This window comes from Telopea speciosissima, unplaced genomic scaffold (assembly GCF_018873765.1).
Source record: "Telopea speciosissima isolate NSW1024214 ecotype Mountain lineage unplaced genomic scaffold, Tspe_v1 Tspe_v1.0809, whole genome shotgun sequence".
NCBI lineage: Eukaryota > Viridiplantae > Streptophyta > Magnoliopsida > Proteales > Proteaceae > Telopea > Telopea speciosissima.
In genome coordinates this window covers 1-13,242 of record NW_025318145.1, presented here as the reverse complement: position 1 = coordinate 13,242, position 13,242 = coordinate 1, and the positions used below count along the sequence as shown (strand labels likewise).

The window sequence follows — 13,242 nt, the reverse complement described above, 5'->3', positions numbered from 1 at the left end:
ACGAAGACCGCTTCAACTTCCCGAAGGACCCAGAGAACTGGAGGGAAGAGGACCTCAAGGAGCTCTGGGCAGATGCTCCTTTGAAGATGACGAAACCTGGTTGGGATCCAGTTTGGGCCGACGAGGAAGATTGGGAGGTTGTTAAGGAGGAAATCAGTGAGGGAAGAGACCCACAAATTGCGCCGTTCTACATGCCATATCGGAAATACTATCCAGCCGTACCAGACAACCATCACGACATTGCGAACCCCAAGTCAGTAATCGAAGAGCTCGATCGGATTGAGGAGTTCCTCAAATGGGTCAGCTACATTTTCGCGGATGGGAGCTCGTAAGTGTATTTCTATCTACGTTTGCTATTCCCTATCAGCCATTGGTAATCTAGTAGTGCTTTAATTTCCATGGCTTCATATGTTGGAGGTATTCACAGCTCGAATTTTATTTCTTTCTACTCTTCTTAATCATTTGCTTGGTAACTTTGTTGAAGATATGAAGGCACTGTCTGGGATGACTTGGCTCATGGAAAAGGTGTTTATGTAGCTGAAGACGGGCTGGTCAGGTTCGTCTCATTTTTTTTGTCATTTATGATACAGTGTTCACTCTGTTCTCCTACCCTTTATGATTTTTTTTTTTTTTGGGGGGCGGGGAAGAAATTGTGTTCTATATGGCCATATGCATTCAACTTTTTAAGTAATGGTATCTAAGATTCCTTAATGAATTGGCGCACTAATGTAGTCCTAGATAGGTAGGAGACCTACTAGGAGCCAGATAACATAATCAATAGCAAAAGGGGTTGCTGGTTCGAATGGACAGCACTAGGTTTTAGGTTAATTCTAGGGTTTAGGATGGGAATTTGGGAATGGGCCTTATATGACTTTAATATGCAGGTCTAGGGGGTTATTATGGGATAGAAATAATTGGATTTGGGAAGGTTTTAAAATTCTGCAATTCTAGACAGAATTGAGTTGCAGGTTTTGGGTTTAATGGAGTGGGAGAATGGAGGGGATGTAGTGGAGACTAAGGGCTAGGTTTAAGGTCGAGTGTAGGGAGAGGTGTGGGGGATGTAGGTTGGAAGTAGGGTTCGAAATTGATGGCTAAATCTGGAGTTATGGGGGAGTCCTAGTTGAGATAGGAGTTGCAGGTTTAATGGAGATTAAGGCTGGATCGATGGAGGGGAATGTGGATTAGGTCTAAGGGAAGATAAAGGCTGGTAGAAGAAGGTTTAAAAACAAATAGCAGGTTCAAACTTACTGGATTGCAGAGAACAATGGCAGCAGCTTGATAACTTGAAGAAACCTCCCGATCTTCACGAAGCAAGGAGTCGCAGGAGTCCACCCACCCTATCCACCTTGAGATCCACAAGGATATACACTCACAAAGAGCAGCAGCAATGGCAGTAAGCATAAAGCTAATTTTTATTAATCAAATTCGTATGCAATGCTGGCCTCCCGTACAAACTTATATAGAAGACTAAAAAATAGACTTAGACACTAAAAAGGAATGGCCTAACCCTATCCCTAACCTATTAGGTAACTTAAACTGACTAGGAAACTAGAATACTAAATGAAATAGACTCAAAACATGGCTGGACTTATAGAGTCCTAATTCAGCCCAACGTACATCACATGACCACTTAACCAAGTCACATGATCACTTAAATTGAATCAATTGGATGCAACCAATTTGAATCGGTTCAATTAAAAAACATAAAAATAAACTAAGTATTGGGCTAATCCCGTATGTAACCTATATACCCATATTTTAGGCCCATAAAAGTGGCCTATTACATTAAAAACCCATGGGATCAAAGGCCCAACATGTATGTAACCCAACCCTAGACTTATTCCCAATGAAACAAGCCCTATTTGGTGATGAATCTGCATCACGCACTTTACTGCTGCTTTATTTTTATTTCGTTTGAAAAACTACTCGTTTACTTGATAGCTGTTATTGGCGATATGGAAGACAGATAGGCTACTAAAGATGTTGTTCAGTATATGGAGGTTTTTTTTATTTTTTTATTTTTTTGCCGGGGGGGGCGGAATAGATAGGCCCCAAGGAGAGTTGAACTCATAAACTCTTATTTGTAAGGTGTTGGTCATTGCTATCTGATCTACCTTTTGGGGTTTGTATATTGAGATTTTAGAGTGAATTTGGTTAGTTTTCATAACAGCTAGTAAACTGAGTATATAACTAGAAGGTTTTCCATCATATCATTCAGGATACTGGGAACATCATTGTGGTCTTGTGTCTAAACGTGTTTTATACTATCAAGTGTTTTATTTTTTCCCTTTTAAGTATATCTGAAGAGGTCTTTGTGCTTATAGGTATGAAGGTGAATGGCTTCAAAACAATATGGAAGGTCATGGTGTTGTTGAAGTTGACATACCTAGCCCCGAACCTGTGCCAGGTTCTGAGTACGTATGACATCACGAGTAAAGAACCCTAGAAGTAATTCTATTCTCCTCTAAATAACTTATTAAATTATATGTCATTTCAACTTGTCTTTTCAGACTCGAAGCAAAAATGCGTGCAGAGGGGAAAATCATATCCCGTGATTTCATGTCACCAGAAGATAGAGAATGGCTGGAGATGGATATTGAAGATAGCATCCGTTTAGCGGGTGGAAAATATGAAATTCCGTTCTATGAAAATAATGAATGGATCCGGCGGTTTGGGATAAAACCGTATGTTTCTATCCTTCAAAAATTAGCTCCTTAACATTGCAAGGACTTGAATTTTGTGTGCAGTTTTATTGTTTCTATCATAGCACTTTCTTCTCATTCACTGAGACCATCATTAGTGTATGCAATTACTATCATGTCATCTTTTTTGCTGAATGTGAGATAAGAGTGAAATTCTAATTGGCATACTAAAATTCTTAAACTTTATTTATTTTTTTAAAATATGTTTGACCAATTGCCTTAATATTGCAAAATGAAGGTCTGCACAGTTTTCCTCTCAATAGGTAGGCCTTTTTTGGCAATTCAGGGGAACAACATTTCTATCTAATGGAAGCATGTAGATGGCTACATGAACGGTGATTGTTGTTGACATATGTATGTGTCTGCCATTTATTCTCTGTACATGGGCCATTAAAATTTTATTCTGTCAAATGAGAAAAGTGTGAGGCAATCAGCTCCTTGTGTCCAGCGAGCGATTGTATTAACTATTTAGGCAGTGAGTGAGGTGGCAGTATGTGGAGTTCGGGTTGTTATAGGCTGGGTTCTTGCCTGCTGATGCAGAACATAAAACAATCCGATTCTTCTTAGAATTGGGGTTTATCTCTGCCATTGGGCCCATATGGTGCTACCAGGGGGTGTAGCTGATAACAATATTGTGAAGAGGTGGTTAACCTGTTGAGGGGTGGGCGGGAGACAGCAGCCTTGATTTAGTCTTTGATCCTCTTGTTTTCTTTATTTTTGTTTCACTTATTTTAAGTTGTCATCGAGGGTAGTTGTTGTAATTTCTTTTCCTGTTGAGTTGTGCAGATGGTACTATTCAGTTTGGCTTTCTTTTACAAGTTGTTTGGCATTTCAAATCATAAATAGGCATCCTGATTATTAGGTGGTCATTTTCTTAAGTTATTTTAATTCTAAAATTGAAGTTTGAGTAGGTGTTTGGGGGGATATAGCAGATGAACGGGATTTACCGTATGTAAAGTATTAAACTTTCTAATTATCTTTTTCCTGGTCTTGTAAGTAGAATTTTTTGTTGAACAGTAACTTCATATTGTTTCCCTACATAGTCTCACTAGTTTTCAGTATGTATCTTAATTCTCTCTATTGAACCTTAGTTTTCACACACCTACCTTAAACCCTGAAGTCAAACCCTATTCTCACTGCATTCCAAGAGTGAGGAGATATTTTACATTCCCCTCCAATCTTAATCAAGATCCCACCAAATGCCCCAAACAATCATTGATTTTATTTAAGCTTTGTTCTAGCCATTTATCTATTTTCTCTGATGCAAGCAGCACAGTTGATTGGGCCTAATTAGACTCAATTTTAAGTCCCCAATGGGTTATATGGGTCATGGGCTAAGTATTCTTGGGTTTTCTGTTGTAATGGGTCAGTTCTATAAGTATTAAGTAAGGATCTTCTAGATTTCAGTCTAAACTGTGTACCCCGTCATGGCATCTTTGGGAAGAAACTAGGATATTTAGAGATTCTTTCTCTTCTCATGAAGTAGTGATGGATTGGGTTTCTTATGCAGCTATTTTCCCGTGATTGGTCATTTGTGGTAGTGGAGTAATCAACTAGATAAGAGTTATTCATGAGTGGGTGCCTTCACCTATCAGCATGGTTGAGGCGTCAAGCTGAATTTTGATGGGTGCTCTTTAGGAAGTCCTGGTCCTTCAGAACTCAGAAGTAGGTAGTGTGGTTAGAGATCATGCTGGGTCTATATCTCTTGCGCACTCAAGCCATATACGTGAAGGTGATCTGGTTAGGGCTGAACTTACTAAGTGCATATAGGCTATATTCCAAAGTCCAAGAACCATAGCAATTTGGTCATATTGTCACACCTTAATACTCATAAATAGATAATCATAAACAAAGGACTAAATACTCCAATTTCCAAAATCTAAAAAAAAAAAGAAAAAGGAAAAGGAGGCGTAAGCCCCTTCGATATAGAAAAGATTGCAAAATTTAAAAGTGAAATCCCCCATTTTTTGAGATATATGAAGCTTACTTCATTGCAACCTAGTGGTCACGGATTCGAGTCATGAAACAGCCTCTCCACGAAGCGAAGGTAAGGCTGCATACACTATGACCCTCCCCAGACCCCACAGTGGCGGAAGCCTCATGCAGACATGCACTGGGAATGCCCTTTTATGAAGCTTACCTCAAGGAGGGGTTTTGAGGTGGAAAAAAAAAATCCCAAATCTGTAAATTTTTATTTAGGGTTTATAGTATAAACGGTTGGTTGGGATTAGTGTTATATGGCCATAGATGCCTTCTAGAAACAAAAAGGGAAAAAAAAAGCATGAAAAAATTAGACTGAGCTTGCCGAATTCCTTTAAGTTTACTCAGTTTCTGGATTTGGTATAAGTCGCTGAATCATAACTGGTCACATGATTCTGCACCTCAGTGAGTGACTTGCACAACTTAGTGGTAATTCTTTCAGGTGGTGTTATGAATTGCTGACCTGCAATTCGATTTGAATGATATTGATTCAACAACCATTCCAATAGTGGGGTTTGAGAGTTTCAAATCTTTGTAGACATGTCAGTAGTTCTCTTGGAGGCCCAGATTGGTGAATTCCATGCAGGATGAGTTAGCCAGGCAAGGTGTTGTGTGACCTCATATGGTGACATCTCATTAGTTCTCTTGGAAGCCCAGATCAGCGAATTCCATGCAGGATGAGTTAGCCAGGCGAAGTGTTGTGAGACCTCTTACGGTGGTTGGGAGAAATTTTCCTATTTGAGTTCTTTCTATTGTATTTGGGCATTTATGCTGATAATGTTTGTCTGTCTTGCAGTTGTTGTACACTATATTGATTTCTGATAGAATTTTATTATCTGTTAAAAAAAAGGGAAGGAAAATGAAACAGAAAATATGTTTCAATTTTCTATTTCTGAAAGTTTAGGTGTCGGGATGAAATTTAACTCCAAAGTTCTCTTCTTCTGAAAATAGATACGTTGAAGCTATTAGAATCAAATTTTTTTTTCTCCATTTCATTCCGTCCATTTATTTGTAGTTTGATTTATTGTCTAGGACTTGGAGTCTTATATTGTTACTTATCAGTATTTTTTTTTTGTTTTCAGAGAGAAAGGTCGATACCGATATGCCGGGCAGTGGAAGCATGGCAGGATGCATGGCTGTGGTGTATATGAAATCAATGAGCGTCCGATATATGTAGGTGCAAATGAACAATTGTTAGGTGCTTTGATTTTGCTTCTTTGTCTTGCCAATGCACGTTTTATAGATAAGGTGTATATGCCATATCAGATACACTGACCGTGGTAAATCTGTTGGATGGTCATATGTGTATGGTTGACATCATAATTTTGAAGAAGCTAACTAACGATATAATTGGGAGTGATAAAATTTGATCAACTGTTCGATTAATTATTTCTGACCTTGCTAAACCTGTGTCTGGACAAGATGTTTGTCTGACATCTGTTTCGGACATGAATAGCTTGTCTGAATTTGAAACTGAGTCAGGTACAGTTTGAGAATTTGGAGAAGTTGACCTGGTTTGTCTTATTTTGAAACATTTGAATATGATAAAACTTAATAAAAATAATATTATTTGTATCATGACGTAAGTATTAGCTTAGGGTGTGTATGGCAACTTTTCTGTTCTAAAAAACCGATTCTGGGTCTGGCACAGTTTTTTGTGTTTCTGTGTTTTTGGATCGATTCTGGATCCTTTAAATACTATATGGTAGCAATGAAAAGAAAAAAACGTTCTGTAGCTGGGAAAAACTGAAAACCTGTATAGGTCGCACTTAACAGAATCGTTTCAGAAAATTAATCACAGCAAAGATCAGACACCTCTGTAGCATTTCATTGGCAAGAAAGATTATACAGTCTCTTAGAAATAACATAGCAATGGATAGGATCAGAACTATAGTTGCCTTGGGCATGCTTTGATGTCTAAAACTAATAGCATTGATCATCATTGGAAAAGAATTAAATAAAACGAGTAACCCATTTCAATAGATTAAGAATTGCATAACCCAGACGAAGACCAAAAGGAGAAACAATGAATAACATGATTAGAAACACCACTATTATTGCAGCAGACAGAAAGACCTAAAAAAGAGGAGAAAAAGAAGATTGATGGGTTGAATACCCTCTTCCCTCTCTCTATGTAGTTGACTATAACAAGCTACTTCGTCTTCTTATCTCAACTAGTTGGATTTTAGGTAATGGATGTAAGTAAGGAAGAAGAAAGAAGATGAGAGGAGGAGAAGAAGAAGAAGACAACAAGGAAATGGAGAGGAAGAGAATTCGGTGGAAAGTTGTGCTGGAGAGATGTCTCCTCCACACCTATACTACTTCATTAATAATATGAAAGAAATTACATACAACTCCCTAGGGAGGTAAAAGGTAAAAGAGGAAAATTACAATATAAGGCAACTAGTTAACAAACTAGTTCTTAAAATACCCTTACTACACAAACTCTAACACTCCCCCTCAAGCTGGAGAATAAATGTCATGCATTCCCAACTTGCTTAATAGAGTAACAAACTGAAGAGAAGTAAGCCCTTTAATGAAGATGTCTGCCAATTGATCACTAGTCTTCACAAAAGGGGTGCAAATGCAGTCAGAGTCTATCTTCTTCTTGATGAAGTGCCGATCCACTTAGATGTGCTTTGTTCTATCGTGTTGCTCCGGATTGTGAGCAATGCTAATAGTTGCCTTGTCATCACAGTAGAGCCCATAGTTGTCAAGGCGACGCCTTGGCGTCCAGGCGCATTTCTCTCGCCTTGACTTTTGGTGTCGACTTGATTTTTAGTCCTTTCCATCCTCTTGATTCGCCTTAACAACTATGGTAGAGCCGCATAGGTTCTTCAGCATCAAACCCCAACTCCTAAACCAATCGTCTCTGCCATATGAGTTCACAAACTCCATAAGCCATTGCCCTAAACACTACCTCTACACTGGATCTAGTTACAATATGCTGTTTTTTTGCTTCTCCATGTGACCAAATTATCACCCACAAATGTGCAATAGCCAGATGTAGACCTTCTGTCTGAGATGGATCCAACCTAGTCGGCAACTATGAAGCCTTCGAGACTCAAGTGATTGTGCCTAGCATACAATAGTCCTTTCCTTGGAGAGGACTTCAAGTATCAGAGAATGCGGTATACAACATCCAAGTGCCCACTCTTGGGAGCAACATAAACTGACTCACCACTCTCACAACAAAAGAAATATCTGGGTGAGTCATAGACAGATAGATGAGCTTCTCCAGTAGCCTCTGGTACTTCTGTGCATCAACAGGAGAGGGACCACAATCTTCTCCTAGTTTATGATTCTGTTCAATAGGAGAACTTGTTGGTTTGCAACCCAACATCTCCGTTTCTTTCAACAAATCAACAACAAATTTCCTTTGACATATGTTGATTCCCCTTTTGGACCTTGACACTTCAATTCTTAAGAAATACTTTAAGGGACCCAAATCTTTAATCTCAAATTGTTGAGCCAGGTAGGTCTTTAACCTAGCTATCTCAATTCTGTCATCTCTAGTCAGTACAATGTCATCAGCTAGACAATAAGTACTGTAATAGTACTATTACCTCGTTGAGTAAATAAACTGTGATCATCTTGACTCTAGGAATATCCACTCTTCAGAATAGCCTACCTGGACCTCTCAAACCAAGCTTTTGGAGACTGTTTTAGACCATATAAAGCCTTCTTGAGGAGACACCTTCCCTTCAGCTGAAGGGAACTTAAAGCCAAGAACACTTCCTCTTCCAAGTCACTATGGAGGAAGACATTCTTCACGTCTAATTGATATAATGGTCAATCTTTATTGGTTGCCAATGATAATAGAACTCTTATAGAGTTATGCTTAGCCACAGGAACAAATGTCTCTTGATTGTCAATCCCGTACACCTGACTGTATTCTTTGGCCACCGACCTTGCCATGTACCTCTTAATCACACCATCTGACCGATACTTGATTGTGTAGATCCACCTGCATCCAACTAGAACTCTCTTCCTGGGAAAATCTACCAATTTTCAAGTACCATTCTTTTCAAGAGCTTTAATTTCCTCAGGCATAGCTTGCTTCCACTTTGGGTCAGACATAGCCTTAGTGACATTTTTTAGAATGGAATTAGAGGAGAGGGCAACACTAAAAGCAAGACCTGTAGGAGAGAGAGCATCATAGGAAACAAATTGGCAATAGGATTAGTGCAAACTCTCTTCCCTTTTCTAACAGCAATAGGAAGGTCTAAATCAGAAGGAAGAGGAGGGATGCCACCTGATTGAGGAAGATGTATCTTAGGATGTGGATCCAAGGAGGACTCTTGGCAGGTTTTGTTTTGCTTGTTCTTCTTTCTCTAGTACACAAGGTGGTAATCCTTCTCATTACCAAAACCAACACCCGAGTGATCATCAATATCAGCACCACCCCATGAACTATACCTATTTGGACAAATACCTCCCCTTTTTTGTGTCTCCCAATATCAAACAAAAATGGAGAAGCAGGCAAAGATGGGAGGAAAGGGATATTAATAGCCTCTTCATTCTCACTATGCTACCCCTGAAGAGGATGTTGATGAGGAGTAAAGAAAGGTATAGATTCAAAGAAGGTGGCATCTTTGGAGAGAAGTCGCCTTCGGGAAGAGGGATGGTAGCACTTATACCCCTTGGTAGAGGAGGAATATCCAAGGAAAATGCATTTGAGTGCCTTGGGTTCAAGCTCAGTCTTAGCAGATTTATTGACATGGATATAGCAGACACACCCAAATACCTTGGGAGGAAGAGAACGTTAAGAAAACAACTCCCAGAATGGCGATTTGTAGAGTAAAAAAAAAAAAAATAAAAATAGAAAAGACACACAACACCAGGGATTTGCGTGGTTCACCCCCAAGATGGGAAGCTACGTCCACAGCCGAGCAATTAAACAGATTTCACTATCTTTTGGAAATGTTACAAAACCTCTCACACAACCCTCCCAGAGATAAGAACACTATATAGAAAAGCCCTAACCTGAGAAAGTACAGAAATGTCCCCAGACCCAAAAAATGCCAAACCGGACAGGGTTGGACCAAAACATAACATATGTCTTAAAACATATCGATTCGAAGGTCTCGATGAGCCCAACACAACTCATAGCCTTTGGCAGTGATGTACGCCCTTTTTAGGCCATCCGAGGTAGATTCGAGGCCAAAAAAGGCCCTCCGAAGATCCCAACTGCACTTTCTGGACCGAAATCAGGCTTCACCAATCACAATCTCCCACTTGAAGACTGATACCAACATTCCAAAGAAAAACAGAACCCTTAACACCTATTGCTCGAGCAACACCATCATCCAAGAAGATCAATCAAAGTTGAGCAAAGTCCCAACTTTTCCCTGTCAACTCCCTTTGTTAACATATCAACAGGACTCTTATTGCCATCTATCTTGTTAAGCTTCAGCTGCCCATCCTCCAAAACAGACCGAATGAAGTAGTGCCTCAACGGAATGTGCTTTGTCATTGAATGAAAAGCTGAGTTCTTTGCGAAATGAATAGCACTCTGACTGTCACTCTATAATATGCTATTCTCTTGCACCCTACCCAACTCCTCCATAAACCTCTGAAGCCAAATCATCTCTTTACTAACTTCAGTTACAACAACATATTCTGCCTCTGTGGTTGAAAGAGCAACCACCTTCTGTAGCTTCGAAATCTAGCTAACTGCTGTTCCTCCTACAGTGAAAACATACCCTGTAGTACTCCTTCCACCATCTTTGTCTCTTGAATGATCTGAATCTATAAAACCTTGTACATCAACATTAGTACCACCAAAGCATAAACAATAGTTGGATGTACCTCTTAGATACCTAAGTATCCATTGAACTGCTGTCCAATGCTCCTTTCCTGGGTTTTGGAAAAACCTACTAACTCCCATTGCATGTGCAATGTCTGGCCTTGTACTCACCATTCCATACATTAAGCTCCCAACTGCTGATGAATATGACACCTTTACCATGAACTCCTCCTCCTCTGTGGAAGGACACAAATCCTTTGAAAGCTTGAAATGAGCTGCCAATGGAGTGGTCACCGGCTTTGCCTTGTCCATGTTGAATCTTTTCAGCACCTTCTCCACATATCCTTCTTGGGATAGCCACAGCTTCTTCTGTTTTCTGTCTCTCCTTATTTGCATGCCAAGGATCTGCTTTGCTTCACCCAAATCCTTTATGTTAAAAACTTTGGACAGATTTTTCTTGAGATCACTTATTCTTTGCATGTTATTTCTTGCAAGGTTGCAACCAACATATCATCTACATACAATGCAAGAATAATAAAGTCTCCATTTTCAAACTTTGAAAATAAACATAATAGTCAGATTGACATCTTGCAAATTTTCTGTCTTGCATAAACTTGTCAAATTTTAAGTACCATTGTCTTGGGGCTTGCTTGAGACCATACAAGCTCCTGTTCAGTTTACAAACCAACTTCTCCTTTCCCTTTACTTCAAATCCTTCAGGTTGATGCATGTAGATCTCCTCATCCAAATCACCATGGAGAAATGCAGTCTTAACATCTAATTGTTCAAGATGCAAATCTTCTACAGCTACAATGCTCAACATAATACGGATTGAAGTCATCTTAACCAAGGTACTAAAACTCGGAACTCGGTACCAACTCGACCCTTGGAAAAACCGAGTCGAGTTCTCGCCGAGTTGGTGCATTTTTTTTTCCGACTCGAAGCCTCAACTCGGTGGGTTTTAGACCTAGTTTGGTCTGAAACTTGGTATTCAGCCAATTTTAGGCCATTTAAACACAATGACACTATCAGAATTTGCAAAAACAAAGTCCAAATAGGAGTTTCACTTAGTGGGAAAGCAGGACAGGCAGTTACTTATGCCAGAAACCAGGATAGACACAGGACAAACACACTTATTTATGTCTAATATCATTTGCTTAAGTTATTATTCACAAATAAGCAAATACCCCCTATTTGAATCCAATAAAAATAGTTAAAAAATCTAAAATTCCATAAATCTTAATATGTTAAAACATTGCTAAAAACCAAAAGTGCGGTAAAATATTCATTTGTTTTGATGTCTAAAAAAATATTTTCATTCAGAACGATTTTGACAACATTCGCGCACACCAAATTAAGTTTGACTGGTACATAACTCCTTCAATATAAATCAGATTTAAGCTTTCAATTTTGAAGGAGTTATGTAAGCTTAAATCTGATTTATATTGAAGGAGTTATGTACCAGTCAAACTTAATTTGGTGTGCTGAATGTCACAAAATTGCTTTGAATGAAAATATTTTTTGACATCAAAACAAATGAATATTTTACCGCACTTTTGGTTTTAGCAATGTTTTAACATATTAAGATTTATGGAATTTTTAGATTTGAGAAAAACCCCAGCATTAGAAAGTTGAAAATTGCACCTACCACCGAAAATCCAATTTTTGTTCTTGAACTGGGGGGTTGATTTTTTTTTCCTTTTGGAATTTGATTTTTTAACTATTTTTATTGGATTCAAATAGGGGGTATTTGCTTATTTATGAATAATATCTTAAGTACTAAATGATATTAGGCATAAATAAGTGTTTGTCCTGATTGCTAGCATAATAAGTGTCTGTATACCAACAGACATAGTACTAAAACTCGTGAAATTTCGGTCGAGATATCGAATATTTCGAGTATCTCGACCTGCCCGAAATGAAACGCAAGTCCGATATGAAAAAATGCAATATTTCGAATATTTCAATTTCAGAAATTTCGGTCATCTCGTTTCAGAAATCTCGGTAATTTCGGTCATCTCGTTTCGAAAATTTCGGAAATCTCGGACATTTTTGGCATTTTACACCCACAGAAAAATACCATATTTCGACCGAGATTTCGACGAAATTTCGGTTTCTCGGAAATTTCGGTCAGACCGAAACACCGAAACGAAACGAGATTTAGTACCATGCCAACAGATAGGTGTTTGTATACCAAGATTTCCCACCGAGATCTTGCCCAGAACTCGAGATATGGCACTCATATAAAGGAGATTGGGTCGAGATCTCGATATCTCGTGAGATCTCAACCGAGAAATCGCACTTTGAGAAAATCGTATAACAACTCGTCTCGACTTCCTGAAATACTCGAACTATGATCTTAACAACAGGAGAAAAAATTTCTTGAAAATCTATACCTTTCTTCTGTGCAAAATCTTTTACTACAAGCCTTGCCTTGTACCTCTTTGTTCCTCCAGCTTCATTTTTCACTCTATATACCCATTTGTTGTGCAATGCCTTCTTTCCAGCTGGCAACTTCACCAGATCCCAAGTCTTGTTTTTTTTTTAATGAGTCTAGCTCTTCATTCATAGCTTGCTCCCACTTGACCTTGGACTTATCCTACATTGCTTCATGAAAACATTTTGGCTCACCAGAATCAGTATACAAAATAAAGTTTAAAGAAGGGGAATATCTTCTGGGGGGTCTAGTTGTCCTTACAGATCTTCTAAGAACAGGAGTTTCTGGTTCCTGCTCCTGAAGACCATCATGATCATCATCATTTCCGCTCCCAGTCGCACCATTTGAATTACCATATTCATTTTCTACATTTT

General features: G+C 38.8%; 1 protein-coding gene across 1 annotated transcript; it reads left to right on the top strand.

Moving 5' to 3' along the window:
• Positions 1–6: 6 nt before the first annotated feature.
• On the top strand, positions 7–6,253 carry LOC122648334 (protein TIC 100-like). Its single transcript, XM_043841563.1, has 5 exons — positions 7–328; positions 485–556; positions 2,325–2,414; positions 2,511–2,684; positions 5,765–6,253. Exons 1-5 carry the CDS (start codon positions 87–89, stop codon positions 5,955–5,957), a joined length of 771 nt encoding a protein of 256 aa, XP_043697498.1. The 5' UTR covers positions 7–86; the 3' UTR covers positions 5,958–6,253.
• The last annotated feature ends 6,989 nt before the right edge of the window (positions 6,254–13,242 follow it).